Source organism: Nyctereutes procyonoides, unplaced genomic scaffold, assembly GCF_905146905.1.
Source record: "Nyctereutes procyonoides isolate TBG_1078 unplaced genomic scaffold, NYPRO_anot_genome, whole genome shotgun sequence".
Lineage (NCBI taxonomy): Eukaryota > Metazoa > Chordata > Mammalia > Carnivora > Canidae > Nyctereutes > Nyctereutes procyonoides.
In genome coordinates this window covers 3,006,711-3,021,681 of record NW_026575041.1, presented here as the reverse complement: position 1 = coordinate 3,021,681, position 14,971 = coordinate 3,006,711, and the positions used below count along the sequence as shown (strand labels likewise).

The window sequence follows — 14,971 nt, the reverse complement described above, 5'->3', positions numbered from 1 at the left end:
CAGAGGGAAAAGCAGGCTCCCTGCCAGGAGCCTGATGGGGGACTTGATCCCAGATCCAGGGATCATGCCCTGAGCCAAACGCAGATGCTCAACCGCTGAGCTACCCAGGTGTCCTTCATCAATATTTTATAGTTTTCAGAGTATAGATTTTTTACCTCTTTGGTTAGGTTTATTCCTAAGTACCTTATTATTTCGGTGCAATTATAAATAGGATTATTTTCTTAGTTTCTCTTTCTGTTGCTTCATTATTGTTGTATAGAAATTCAACAGAAGTGCCTGAGTGGCTCAGTTGGTTAAGCATCCGATCTTGATCTCAGCCCAGGTCTTGATCTTAGGGTCGTGATTTTAAGCCCTGCATTGGGCTACTTTAAAAAGCCCTGTGTTGACCTATAAATGAACAAACAAGCGAACAAAAGAAGGAAAGAGAAAGGGAGGGAGGAAGGCAGGCAGGCAACAGATTTCTATACATTGATTTTGTATCCTGCAACTTAACTGAATTCATTTTATCAGTTCTACTGTTGTGCCCAAGATTGCAAATCCGAGAAACCACCAAGGAACCGACACCAATGCAAACACACGAGGGTTTATTTACAAGCTCGAGCTTGGGTCCAAGTATACCCGACACACACAGCGGAGCAGGGACTTGGACCCTGAGGCTAAGAGGCGTAGCAGCTTTATAGGGGCCAGTAGGATTGTAACATACGCAGACTTGCACAGTCATGTCGGTCCACACGCAGGTGGCCAATTGAATTACATTTTACCCTATAGTATCTATTTGAACTGGCCTATTACTTTGGTCAGAATAGGCGCTCGCAGTTTTGGCGGGCACAACGCGGGGTTACATTGTTATGAGCCGATTTCCCATAAGGGTGTGCCCAGTGGCTAGACTAGGGTGGGGCAGCGCCTTACGCAATAAGCAGGTCTGGTGGGGGTGATACAGGAGGTGGCAGGTGCAGCACAAAATGGAGTTAGTCCTGCTCTGCTTGTCCAGGGGTAGGGGATTTTTGTTCAATTTTCTGGGTCCCACACTACCAGTTTTGGGTTTTTTTTAAGATTTTTTTTTTAAAGATTTTATCTATTTATTAGTGAGAGACACAGAAAGAGAGGCAGAGACACAGGCAGAGGGAGAATCAGGCTCCATGCAGGGAACCAGAGGGGGGACTCCATCCTGTGACTCAAGATCACGCCCTGGGCCAAAGGCAGATGCTCAACCACTGAGCCACCCAGGCGTCCCTTTTTTAAAGATTTTTATTTTTTCAAGAGAGACACAGAGAGAGAGAGGCAGAGACATAGATAGGCAGAGGGAGAAACAGACTCCCTGCAGGGAGCCCAATGTGGGACTCCATCCTGGGACCCCGGAATCATGCCCTGAGCCAAGGCAGGCACTCAGTCACTGAGCCACCCAGGCGTCCCAGTTCTACCAGTTTTTTGGTGGAGTCTAGGGTTTTTTCTAGATAGTATCATGTCATCTACAAATAGTGAAAATTTTACTTCTTTACTAATTTGGGGTTTTTTCTTCTTTTTTTTTTTCTTTACCAATTCAGATACCTTTTATTTCTTTTTTGTATGCTTGCCAATTTTGTTGATTTTTTTTTCCCAAGGAACCATCTCTTGGTTTCATTGATCTATTATATTTTTAGTTTCTATATCATTTATTTCTTTTTTTTTTTAAAGATTTTATTTATTTATTCATAGACACAGAGAGAGAGGCAGAGACACAGACAGAGGGAGAAGCAGGCTCCATGCAGGGAGCCCGATGTGGGATTCGATCCCGGGTCTCCAGGATCACACCCCAGGCTGCAAGCTGCACCAAACCGCTGCGCCACCAGGGCTGCCCTTATATCATTTATTTCTATTCCATTCTTTATTATTTCCTTCCTTCTGCTGATTTTACATTCTTCTTTTTTTTTTTAAGATTTTATTTATTAGGCAGCCCTGGTGGCTCTGCAGTTGAAGGGCCGCCTTCAGCCCAGGGCCTGATATTGGAGACCCGGGTTGAGTCCCACGTCGGGGTCCCTGCATGGAGCCTGCTTCTCCCTCTGCCTGTGTCTCTGCCTCTCTCTCTCTCTCTCTCTCTGTGTGTGTGACTATCATAAATAAATTAATTAATTAATTAAAAAAAATAAAATAAATCTTAAAAAAAAAAGATTTTATTTATTTATTCATGAGAGGCACAGAGAGAGAGAGGCAGAGACACAGGCAGAGGGAGAAGCAGGTTCCATGCAGGGAGTCCGATGTGGGACTCGATCCTGGGACCCCAGGATCACGCACTGAGCAGAAGGCAGACACTGAAGTGCTGAGCCATCCAGGTGTCCCGATTTTACGTTCTTTTTTTGTTCTTTTTTCTAGCTTAGGTATAAGGTTGTTTATTTGAGGTTTTTCTTGCTTCTTGAGGTAGGCTTTTATTGTTATAAACTTTCCTCTTAGAACTGTTTTTGCTGCATCCCAAAGTTTTTGGATCATTTTGTTTTCATTTTCATTTGTTTCATCTACTTTTTTAAAAAATATTTCTTGTATTCATTTGAGAGAGAGAGAGAACGCATGAGCAAGGGAGGAAGAAGAGGAAGAAACAGTTTTCCCACTGAGCAGGGCACCTGATGCCGGGTTCAATCCCAGGACCCTGGGATCATGTCCCGAGCTGAAGGCAGATGGATGCTTAACCTACTGAGCCACCCAGGAGCTCCTTCATCTACTTTTATTTCTTCTTTTATTTCCTGGTTGACCCGTGTATTATTTAGTAGCATTTATTAACCTCCCGTGTTTTGTTCTCTTTCCACATTTATTTTTGTGGTTGACTTCTAGTTTCATAGTGTTGTGGTCAGAAAAGATGCATGATATGACTGATCTTGAATTTGTTGAGGCTTGTTTTGTGGCCTATTAGGTAATTATTCTGGAGAATGTTCCATGTGCACTTAAAAAGAATATGTATGCTGCTGTTTAAGGATGGAATGTTCTAAATATGTCTGTTAAATCCATCTGTTCTAGTGGGTCATTCAAAGGCATTGTTTCCTTATTGATTTTCTGTTTAGATTATCCCTTGATGTAAGTAGACTGTTAAAGTCTGCTCATGTTATTTTATTGTTATCAATTAGTTCCTTTATGTTTGTTTTTAACTGTTTCATGTATTTGGGTGCTCCTCTGTGGGCCTTGTAGGCAGCATATAAATAGGTCTTGTTTTTTTATCCATTCTGTTACTCTTTGTCTTTTGATTGGAGCATCTAGTATATTTATGCTCAAAGTAATTATGATAGATATATATTTATTGTCATATTATTTGTTTTGTGCTGTTTTCTGAGGATTTTCTTCGATCCTTTCTTTCATGGCTTGCTGATTTTCTTTAATGGTATATTTGGATTTCTTTCTCTTTATTCTTTGCAAATTTGTTAGTGGTTTTTGGTATATGATCACCATTAGGTTTGCATATAACCTCCCCACTGTGTGCTCCAAGTGCTCTTCAGATTGCTGTTTCTACATTATATTCTCAGGCTGTTTACAGCCTTCTCTCCAAGAGCAGCCCCAATGCCCTCCAGGCTCAGAGCCCAGCATGCTGACCTTTAAAACTCTAGGCCTTAAGCCTCACTCACTGCAGGAGCTCAGAAATTCAGTCCCTCTCACTTTCCCAGCCAGTTGCTATGGGAATTCATTTTCCCCATCCACTCTCTTTTTTTTTTTTAATAAATTAATTTTTATTGGTGTTCAATTTACCAACATACAGAATAACACCCAGTGCTCATCCTGTCAAGTGTCCCCCTCCGTGCCCGTCACCCATTCACCCCCACCCCCCGCCCTCCTCCCCTTCCACCACCCCTAGTTCATTTCCCAGAGTTAGAAGTCTTTATGTTCTGTCTCCCTTTCTGATATTTCCCACACATTTCTTCTCCCTTCCCTTATATTCCCCTTCACTATTATTCATATTCCCCAAATGAATGAGAACATACACTGTTTGTCCTTCTCCGATTGACTTACTTCACTCAGCATAATACCCTCCAGTTCCATCCACGTTGAAGCAAATGGTGGGTATTTGTCGTTTCTAATGGCTGAGTAATATTCCATTGTATACATAAACCACATCTTCTTTATCCATTCATCTTTCGCCCCATCCACTCTCTTGTGTGCTAGTCTGTCTCTTGTCCTTCTCTGTGGCCATAGCTCCCTCTCCACTGGAACGGCCACTGTCCGTTTCCCTCCCAAACTGTGTCTTGGAAGTGGCCTCTTCTCTACCTTTAGTTGTGGCGTTTGTTCTACCAGTCTTCAGGTTGATTTCTGAGGTATTTAGGAAGATTTGATAGTTATCTAGCATATTTGTGGGACAAGGTGAGCCTACGGTGCTTCTGCTTGACCACTATTATTCCTCCATTTCACATTTTTTATAGCACTTTTCAGACTCTTCCAAAACCATTATCTCATTTGATGATATAACAGCTTTGGTGGGCAAGATTAGCACTAATTTTCCTATTTGTCAGGTAAGGAAACCAAGGCTGAGAGAAATTAGTGACTTACCTAGACTGAACCACTAGTTTGGGGCTGAAGCTAGGAGAGAACTAAGGTCTTCCAACTCTTGGCCTTTGTTCTTCCACCTGGTCTCATTGTCTTCCAGTAATCAGATGAAACAGATTCCAGTGGTCTTTGGGTATATGTTTTCAGTTCTGTCACAGGCCAGGGTGATGATGGCTCTTGAGTAGGAAGTGGGTAAATCCTTTTACTAAAACAATAATTGAAAATCTTATTTTTTTCCATAAGGGATCACAGGATGGTATCCCATCATTTTGCCAGAAGATGGGGCCCTGCCACACGGTTTGGAGCTCATGCAGAAAATTGTGGGTGGCCTAGAGCTTTCAGTTACCTTCACACATCCTGGAGATAGAGAGCGGGTATTAGAAGCTGCTGAGCTATTGGGCTGGAACTTTGAAAATAACCTAAAGAATCTTGTCAAGATGAATGAAGAGGAGCCAGCCACTGTTACCATATCCACCCCAAGGCTCTGGCTGCCCATCCATTGTGTGCTTCTTGCTGGCCAGAACCACATTCATAAGAACACATATTGCTACCTCCGCTACAAGCTCTATGATCAGGAAGCCTTCTGGACCCCTCTCAAGAAGCCTAAGGAATCTACAAACAAAAAACAGGTCATGGTTACTTTCAAGGCATCCAAAAGAGCTGAAGTCATTAGGGGCCCATCACTGCTTTGGTATTTCAGGGAAGAGAGATTAGAGATCCAAGTGTGGCGGGCTTATGGCAATGACAGTGTGGAAAGGCCCCACCAGACGGACAGTTGGATTGGCTCAGCCTATGTGGACCTGGCCAGACTTGGGGAGACGTCGGCAAGGACATTAACTGTCAGTGGTAAGTGAGGAACCAGCCTTAGCTCCTGTGGTTTGAGCACCTGCTCTGTGATAAGCACTATGTGATGTACTCTCTCACACATTATTTTATTTGATCCTCCTAGCAGTGTGGTGAGATAGGTAACACACCTATTTTATAGTCATGAAGATGGAGACTCAGAGAGGTTAGATTACTACCCAGGCTCATAGCTAGTAAGTGTTTTTTGTTTTGTTTTTTTTTCCAGTATTGTATGCTGAAAGATTAGTAATAATTTAGTAATGCTTCTTATAACTGAAGAATTTTCAAAAAGAGGACCACTGGCTGCTTACAAGAGGGCATTACCTAGGGACAATATATCTTGGTAGGGTCACTACAGGTCTAAGAACTAGCTCTGAACTTTGTAGCTTTAGAATACATTCAAATTTACCAGATTTTTGCACCTAAAATAGTGCCTAGAATATTGCACTCAATACACGTAAAATAAAAATGGGTGAATTGGAGGAGGACTGCCTTTAACCCATGTATAAGAACCTATATGGTAATCTAGAATGCTGGTTTTTAAAATACACTGAAAAACATACCTGATGATGAGACTGTTATCCTCTCTCTCTGGTCAGCACATCTTGAAATCATAAAAGAAAACATACAAGATAATAAACTGGTTCACAAGGCAGAAAGGAAAAAGGTAACATTTTACAAGTGGCATTATGTGCTACATGGTTTCTTTTAAACTTTTGTTCAGTACTTGATACATATACTTGGTTCTGGGAATTCAAAGATGAGTAAGAAATAGTCAATGGGAGAATAGAGAGTAAATAAACAATTACAGTGAAGCATTAGAACTATGAAAAGGCATTCTCAGTGGTATTGCAGAGCACAGGGGTGCAACATCCATTGGGTTCAAGGATGACATCTCAGTAGAAATGATGCTTGACTTGTGTTTCAAAGGATTTATGAATAAGCCAAGAAAAGGGAAAGAATGATATTCTAAACAGGAGACTAGCCCATGAAGGCACAGAGGCATGAAGCAGGTTGATACCTTTTAGGCACTATAAGTAATTTGGTACTGTTGGATCATAGGAGATATAGGATGGGAAATGATAAGGAGATCAAGTTCAAAAGGTAGACAAGAGTACTGGACTTTTATCTGAGAGCTATGGAAAGTTATTCTAATAGGGTCTGAATAGAAGAGTGATAATTTTGCATTGTAGAAGACTATATCCAGTAACTGTAATGCAGAATGAATTGAAGGTGACCAGACTAGATTCTTTATAAATACGGTATTTATTCATTGGGACACTCCTTATAGGATTAGTTATTTCCTCTACTATATAGCTAAAGAAACGGAGTCACAACCCTATTTTAAGCCTTATGCTCTGTTGTTAAAAAGGTGGCGCAAAAAAAAAGGTGGTGCAAGCTAAATAAGACTGTGTATTTGGGTGATCATCCCAGATTCTTTGGCTCTCTCTGGACCTAGCAGGTATAATTCTGGCTCTGTTGAACACCTCATTAAATGCCATGTGCTCTATTTTATCTGGTGAGCCTAGAGTCACTTCAGAGAGCCTGTAGAAAAAATCTTTGAAGTAAGCAAAGCTCACCTGAACTAAAGTTCATAAAGGCAGGGTTTTAACTTCACTCTGCTGAAGAAAGTAGGTTTGGAACACGAATAAAGATTTAAGGATCAGAACTCAAGCACAAATACCTCTTTTTATTGAGTGATAACAAAGGAAGTATTTAACTTTTCAGATTGTCCATTTCTGTCATGCTTCTCCACATCCCATCAGTCTAAGCTTTTTATTCTCTTATAAATGGGCTTTGTACACGATGTGGCAGTTGATCTGCTTATTGAATGAGTCAAGCAGTCCATGCAGTCATCCATCCAACCATCCTTACAAGTAGCTGTTGAGTTTTTTGAGGGTAAGGATTTAGCTGTGTTACTTTTAGGTATCTTCCCTTCTGCTGCCCTTACTTTCTGCTTGTGATAATGATGATAATTATCATGTTGCATCAGAAGAAAAGAGGTTACCTAAAAACAGAAAAAGGGAAAATTCATCTTACTGCTTCCTGTGAATCAATTAACTCCATTTTCCCGAATTGAAATGAGTCTATTAAAGCAAACTTTGAGATTCTGAAAGAATTCTTAGTGCCTTCTGCTATATAATTAAATCTCATTTTAATATCTAGGAAGCCTATAAGTTCAGATCCCTGGGTTTAAATCTGCCACTTATTGGAATAGTCACATCACCTTGGCAGGTTACCTAATCCCCCAGGTTCTGACACCTGAAAAACACTCATCAAATACTAATTCCCTTGTTTTTCCTTCTTGCCTCCTGTGCCAAAGCCTCTTATTTCACTTCCGAATGATCTTCAGGGCTACTGCCCAAACATATTTAGTTGTTGAAACAGGCTAAATTGAGCACCAGGACAGCTAAGGACAAGAGCCAGTGGGACATGTGGCAGAGAAGACACACCACTCCTGTTTTAATAAAAATCTTACTTTCAAAAAGATTCAGAAGTCGTCTAAGTCTGCTCACTTCCAGCACATGAAACTCTTCCACACCAACTCTGCCTGGTAGTCACTTGGATTTGGCTTCAAATCTGAGCTCTCAGGACGCCTGCGTGGCTCAGCGGTTTAGTGCCTGCCTTCAGCCCAGGGCCTGATCTTGGAGTCCCGGGATCGAGTCCCACATCAGGCTCCCTGCATGGAGCCTGCTTCTCCCTCTGCCTTTGTCTCTGCCTCTCTCTCTCTGTCTCTCAGGAATAAATAAATAAAATCTTTAAAAAAATAAAAATTAAAAAAAAATTTGAGCTCTCACTTCTTTCCATTAATAGAGAGAGTGTGTTGGGGAAAAGGGAAGTAAAAATTTTCCCACAGTATACTAATTTCACAGTTTCTTTTACAAATTGGTATGTTGGGGACTGTTAGGCCTGTCAAGGGAAAGAGGACAACAAGTGCTCTCAGTGATTCACCTCCAAGGTTAGAGAGTGTTCTTGTTTCCTGCTTGCTTGGACTTACTCTCCTCCATCCTCTTGCAGGTGTGTATCCTCTATTCGGACGAAATGCTTCCAACCTCTCGGGAGCTGCCTTGCGAGTTCATGTGATTCTTTCCTCTCCTTCCCCACACCCTGGGCCTGCTCCTGAGCTGGATTCTGTGGACTGCAGCAGCCACAGTGAGTCTGAACAGTTTCCCAGAAGGACTAATGAGACCCAGCTCTCTCCATCACCTGGCTATCAGAAATCTCCTGCCTCCATCCAGCTCCCCTGCAACACCACCACAAGGGAAGTCTGCCCAGCCCAGGAGGGCCCTGCTGAGTTGGATGGAACTTTTGCAGTCAGTATCCTAGTGGAAAGAGCAATGCATTTGAGCTTAAAAGGTATGCTCTATTTACTTTTCTAGGCATATGTATCTGACTCCTCACAAATCTTTGAATTTGTCCTATCTTCACAAATCTTTGAAATTATGACAACCTGCAACAAATGTTAACCATCTTAATTATTATTATAAAAAAATATTATTATATTTCTCAAGCCTAAAGGTTTAAGCAACATGAAAGCCTTTCTGAACTGAAGTGGACATTGCCACTCATTTTTTTTTTTAAGATTTTATGTATTCATGAGAGACATAGAAACAGAGGGAGAGGCAGGGACACAGGCAGAGGGAGAAGCAGGCTCCATGCAGGGAGCCTGACGTGGGACTCGATCCTGGGTCTCCAGGATCAGGCCCCAGGCTGAAGGTGGTGCTAAACCACTGAGCCACCTGGGCTACCCGACATTGCCACTTCTATATTAATTTTGCATATCATAAATCCAGAAACCTGAGTATCAGCTAAGGTATTTCTCTTTTCCTTATCCACTGTCAAATCATCAAATCCATTAAATTTATCTCTAAATTTCTCTAGGATTCTTTTATCCTTTCCATTGATACCAACTCAGGCCCTCTTCATTATGTACCTGGGACCAAGAGTTCTTAACACTGGATTCCTAAGCCCCAAGAGACCCAAAGATAAAAGTCAAGGTGGCAAACTTGGATAGGAAAATAATCACATCTGAATTTTATTAACCTTTAACTAAAATTTAACATTTCCTACAGTTGTGAACATAGGCAATAGACCCAGTAATATTGACAGTACCTGTGGGGTTGTTAGCAATAGAAATCACAGGTATTTTCATATCACATTGTAGTTATTGCAAATGTCTTAGAGTATCATTCATACCTATCATTACTTTAAAATTACAGTAGTTGTAAAACCTACAGTTAGATCTTGTAACATATTAATAAAGCAAATATATTAGCATGTCTTACCTTTTTTAGTGTTTTGATAATGATGCTAATACAACTTTTATGTAATCCTGTGTACCTTACATTATGCATTTAAAAAAAACACATACACAGGGTGGCTGGGTGGCTCAGTCAGTTAAGTGTCTGCCTTTGGCTCAGGTCATGATCCTGGAATCCTGGGATCAAGCCCCACGTCTGGCTCTCTGCTATCCAGGAGGAAGCCTGTTTCTCCCTTTCTGTCTGCCTCTTCCCCCTACTACTGCTCTCTCTTGCTCTCTCCCTCACTCTCACTCTCTCAAATAAAAAAATCTTTAAAAAACATACATACATTGGGGCGCCTGAGTAGCTCAGTTAGTTAAGCATCCGACTTTTGATTTCAGCTCAGTTCGTTGCAGGGTTGTGAGATCGAGCCCCAACGTCAGGCTCCACAGTAGGCATGGAGCCTGCTTAAGTTTCTGTCTCTCTGGGACATCTGAGTGGTTCAGTGGTTGAACAGCTGCCTTCAGCTCCAGGCGTGGTCCCAGGGTCCTGGGATCGAGTTCCTCATCAGGCTCCCCACAGAGAGCCTGTTTCTCCCTCTGCCTATGTCTCTATCTCTCTCTGTGTCTCTCATGAATAAATAAATTTAACAAAAAGATTCTGTCTCTCTCTTTGCCCCTCTCCCTCCTGCTCTCTCTCTCAGAACACACAAACACACACACACACACACACACACACAGTTTTTTTGTTTTTTGAAGATTTTATTCATTTACTTGACACACAGAAAAAGAGCACAAGCAGGGGGAGCAGGAAAGGGAGAAGCAGACTCCCTGCTAAGCAGGAAGTCTGATGCAAGGCTCTGTCTCAGGGCCCCAGGACCATGACCCGAGCCATGCAAATGTCGAGTCAAAGGCAAGACATTGAACCAACTAAGCCATTCAGGTGCCCCAATACACACACTGTTAAAAGAAGAGACCCGTAGACTGTATCAGACAGCCAAAGGAGTCTGTGGCACAAAGAACCTTTGTCTTACTCTTTATTCAACCTTGTAATGTCTCCTAAAGCTTTCTGTTTGCCATCACCCTTCTGTTTCCCCTAGCTAGTTCCAACTCCTCTCTTAAGACTCACTGTTAATCAGTTTCCCTGACATAAAGGGCCCCCTCTTGTTTACTCTCTTCACACTTTTTGCCCTCTTTATCACAGCATATATCACATGGTATTAAAATTGTTTGCATGGTTTTCTTCTCTATTAAATATGAGCTGTTTAAGAGCAGAGACCTTATCTTATTTGTTCACTCATCATTCATTCAACAAGACTTGTAGTATTTGCTATGTGCAAGCACTGTCCATATACTAGGGATAAAGCATGAACAAAACAGACAAAAATTGTGCTCATGTGGAGTTTACATTCTAGTAGAAATATCCTCAGCTGTTGTGTATTCCCAGCTGTGTATGTGTGTGACTTGGAGCAAATTATTGTCTCTCTTAAATTTCTCATCTATAAATGGTTGGAATTAACAGTTCTGAGATGTGTGATGGCTGTGTGAGCCAGACAACCAAAGCCTTATGAGTTCAGGTTTCAATATACATCTTTTCATTTGGCCTCCCTCCTTAGCTCCTATCATCTCTGTATTGGCCTCTCTCAATTAGTGCTATGTTGGAACAGAAACAAAACTCATGCCATAGTAACTGTTGTTTAGCTTTCATTTCTTTTTCTCTCTGTACATACCACCCACAGGCATTATTCCCAGGAGTATAAGCTGCTATGACCTCTGAGGTTCTCATCCGTCTCATAACCTTTGAGACCTTGAAATGTTTTATCTTAGGACAAAGTCTTCTTCAAGTACAGTCCGTGCTTTCCTGTATTAAAGATACTAAGATCTCACATGAGTCACAAAACTGAAAAATAATTTTTGCCTTTTTACCAACCTGCCAAAGCAGTCTATTTTTGACTATAATGTATAAAAACAAATTTTTAAAAGAGAAAAAATCAATAGATGAATGAATTTAAGGAAAGCAGAAAAAACTTTTATTTTTTTAAGAATTTTATTTTATTTTTGTTATTGCATTTTGTTTTATTATTGTTATTGCATTGAAAATAGAATTTCAAATATAAAGATAAGGATTACATTCCATTTTAGGGGGAGTCCCCATATTGTAAAAGTATAAATACAAAGCAATATGAATATACGTGTAACTTTTCTATTAGCAAGTTATATTTTTTTGTTGTTTTTACTTTAACTTGCATTTACTTTATGCAGAATTTACTACCAGGCCATAAGTTTGTGTTTCTTTGGTTTCTTCTGGGACATCGTTTTCTTCTGTGCAACCTCTTCTGGTTTAGGAACAATCTGCTCTATTCAGTAAGGAGCATCTCCGTATGGCAGGGAAAGTCCATGAGTGGATGAATCGGACCACGAGCCCTATAAGTTTTACACTGTATCTTGGCAGCTTTGTTCACCTGGATGTGCTCAATGAACTGAAAATCTACATCTAAACTCATAAGTTCAGCATTAGTCTCTGCATTATTAAGCATTTGCAGTAAAAAATTCACCACTCTTTTTGAGCCACTGACCCTGTGTCCAGTCCTATTATTTGGCCTGGACATGCCTACCAACTGCACCATTGTTGCAACAGAATGGCACACATTCCATCTGCAAAGTGACATCTCACATTCTTGGTGGCTTTTCAGATATGCATACCTTGATGGCCTGGGCAGTTTTACATGTGTTCTTAGAGTGAACCCAAAGATTTGAACCTTCTGATTTGCATGATTTTGTAGGGTTTTCTGGGTCAAGTGAATAGTGAACCATTTTCAGAAATCACCCCAGGCTGCTTACAAGAAGAACAGCAAGTTACATTTTTAAAATATGACTTGGCAAGGTAGTATGACAATAATTTATTATCTCCTCATACCAAGTTCTTTTTTTTTCCAGATTTTATTTATTTATTCATGAGAAACAGAGGCAGAGACATACGCAAGGGAGAAGCAGGACTTGATGGAGGACTTGATTCCAGGACCCCATGATCCCGACATGAGCTGAAGGCATCACTGAGCCAGCCAGGCACTTCTTATACCAAGTTCTGTTCTCATTTTTGTACATTAGTAATTTCATTTAATTCTTACCACAAGTGTAGTTATGGTGTGAATAGATTACAGTACCTACCCCATTTTATAAAGCTCCAAAAGATAAAGTACCTGAGTTACACAGTTATTAATAAGCTCTGGAAAGCCAGGATTTGACCCCAGCTATGTCTGGATCTGAAGCTCTTTTCCTATATACATTTTCTGCCTTTCAAGTAGGAGATATGACTGCGTTTGCCAATTAATCCTGTCTACACTATGTTTACTAGTCTCTCTAGCCTAGAGTGGGTATATATTGCATACCCAGTCCTGTGCTTACATTGCAAGAATGACAGTTCAATTTAGCAAGTAGTAAATCTCTGCAGGGCCAATGCCAGGTACAGAGAGAACAGAGCAAATGACACATAGTTTCTCTCCTCCCAAGAGCTGATAACCCTGTTAAGATTAGCAACTACACGATTAATGGTATATAAAGCAAAATGTGGAGTGCCTGAGTAGCTCAGTAGGTTAAGCATCTGCCTTCAGCTCGGGTCATGATCCTGGGGTCCTGGGATCGAGCCCCACATTGGGTTCCCTGCTCAGTGGGGAGTCTGCTTCTCCCTCTTCCTCTCTCCTCCACTTGTACTCTCTCTCTCTCTCTCAAATAAATAAATAAAATCTTTTTTTAAAAAACAGGCAAAATGTTCTGAAGGCCACTATAATATTTAGTGTTTAGAGAGATTAGAACAGAGAGATAAAATATGTCTGAGAAATCAGGAGAGCTTTTTAGAATGAATAGGATTTCAAAAACGTGAGGATAAAACTCCAGGTGGATATTTCAACTGAAACAAAGGTATTAAAGTGGGGAAGGATATGTTCTGGGCTTGCTTAGGGAGGGCATGGGGGATTGTGATAGCAGTTGATCCTCTTTTGGCTGGTCATTGCAAGGGAGCCATTAGAATCATGGAAAAATAGATAAGATTACTGAGCTCAACTAAAGGCTCAACTAAGACTGACTGACATGATTTTAGAGTGGTTAAGAATGGCACAATGGTGATTGCTTCCAGTAGTGCGTGGCCTCCTTTTGCTTTCCTACCACAACAAACAACAAACCATTCTCTGGGCCTTTGTTCACACACCTTTCTTAGCCTGGATTCCTTTCTCCCTTCCCCCAGCTACCAAGCTCCAGCTGGCATCCCTGCTTTTCCCCTCATTCACCCTGTTTCAACCGTGCTGGCCCCTCTGTGCTTTTTCTGAAATATAAGCAGACTCCTGCCTTGGGGCCTTTGGATCTGATGCTCCTCTGCTTTGAATATTCTGGACTTCTGGCATGTCTCTATTGAAATAACTTTGTCGGGCAGCCCGGGTGGTTCAGCAGTTTAGCGCTGCCTTCAGCCCAAGGCATGATCCTGGAGACCCAGGATCGAGTCCCATGTCAGGCTCCCTGCATGGAGCCTGCTTCTCCCTCTGCTATGTCTCTGCCTCTCTCTCGCTCTCTCTGTGTCTCTCGTGAATGAATGAATGAATGAATGAATGAATGAATGAATAAATAAATAAATAAAATCTTTAAAAAAAATAAAAGTCATCTCTTAAAAAAAAAATGAAATAACTTTGTCTCATGAGGTCATCCCTGACCACCCATCTAAAATTGTAGCTCCCAGGATGCCTGAGTGGCTCAGTGGTTGAGCATCTGCCTTTGGGTCAGGGTGTGATCCTAGGGTCCGGGATCGAGCCCCACATCCGGCTCCCTGCAAGGCTCCTGCTTCTCCTTCTGCCTGTGTCTCTGCCTGTCTCTCTGAGTCTCTCATGAATAAATAAATAAATATTTTTTAATAAATAAAATAAAATGAAATTGTAGCTCCTCCCCCAACATTTCCTGTCCGTCTTTCCTGCCTTATTTTTGTCTGTAGCCTTTAATAGTGAGTTTTGTTTATTTTCTGTCCTACCTGGAAGAATATGAGTCCTATAGAAACAGGGATTTTTGTTTGTATGTTTTGTTTTATTTACGCTGAATCCTCAACACCTAAGACTGCATCTGACACATAGTAAGCAAAAAATATTTGTTAAATGAGGAAGTGGATGAAAATGAAGCCTTAGTCCAAAGCCACCTTCTCCTTAATATCTTCTTTGATTTCCTACTTTGCCTCTCCTGCAGGAAAATTGCTTATGGGGAATTTAACAGAGGATAAGTCACAGGGATTAGCAGATTTATTCAACAAATACTTAAAATACTTATTAAGTTCCACTGTGTCCAATATAAGGTATAAGATCATGGCCTCTTGCACAGAAAATTTGTCACCTTTTCTCCATTCTCAGTGCCACCTTG

General features: G+C 41.1%; 1 protein-coding gene across 4 annotated transcripts in view; it reads left to right on the top strand.

Annotated features, from left to right (window-relative positions):
- The window catches only part of C2CD3 (C2 domain containing 3 centriole elongation regulator), a 146,828-nt gene that overhangs the window by 81,012 nt on the left and 50,845 nt on the right, over positions 1 to 14,971 (top strand). For all 4 annotated transcript variants that reach the window (XM_055320669.1, XM_055320668.1, XM_055320672.1 and 1 more), the window contains 2 exons: positions 4,741 to 5,343; positions 8,359 to 8,697. In XM_055320669.1, the coding sequence (XP_055176644.1) occupies positions 4,741 to 5,343; positions 8,359 to 8,697 (942 nt within the window). The remainder of the gene's footprint in view (positions 1 to 4,740; positions 5,344 to 8,358; positions 8,698 to 14,971) is intronic.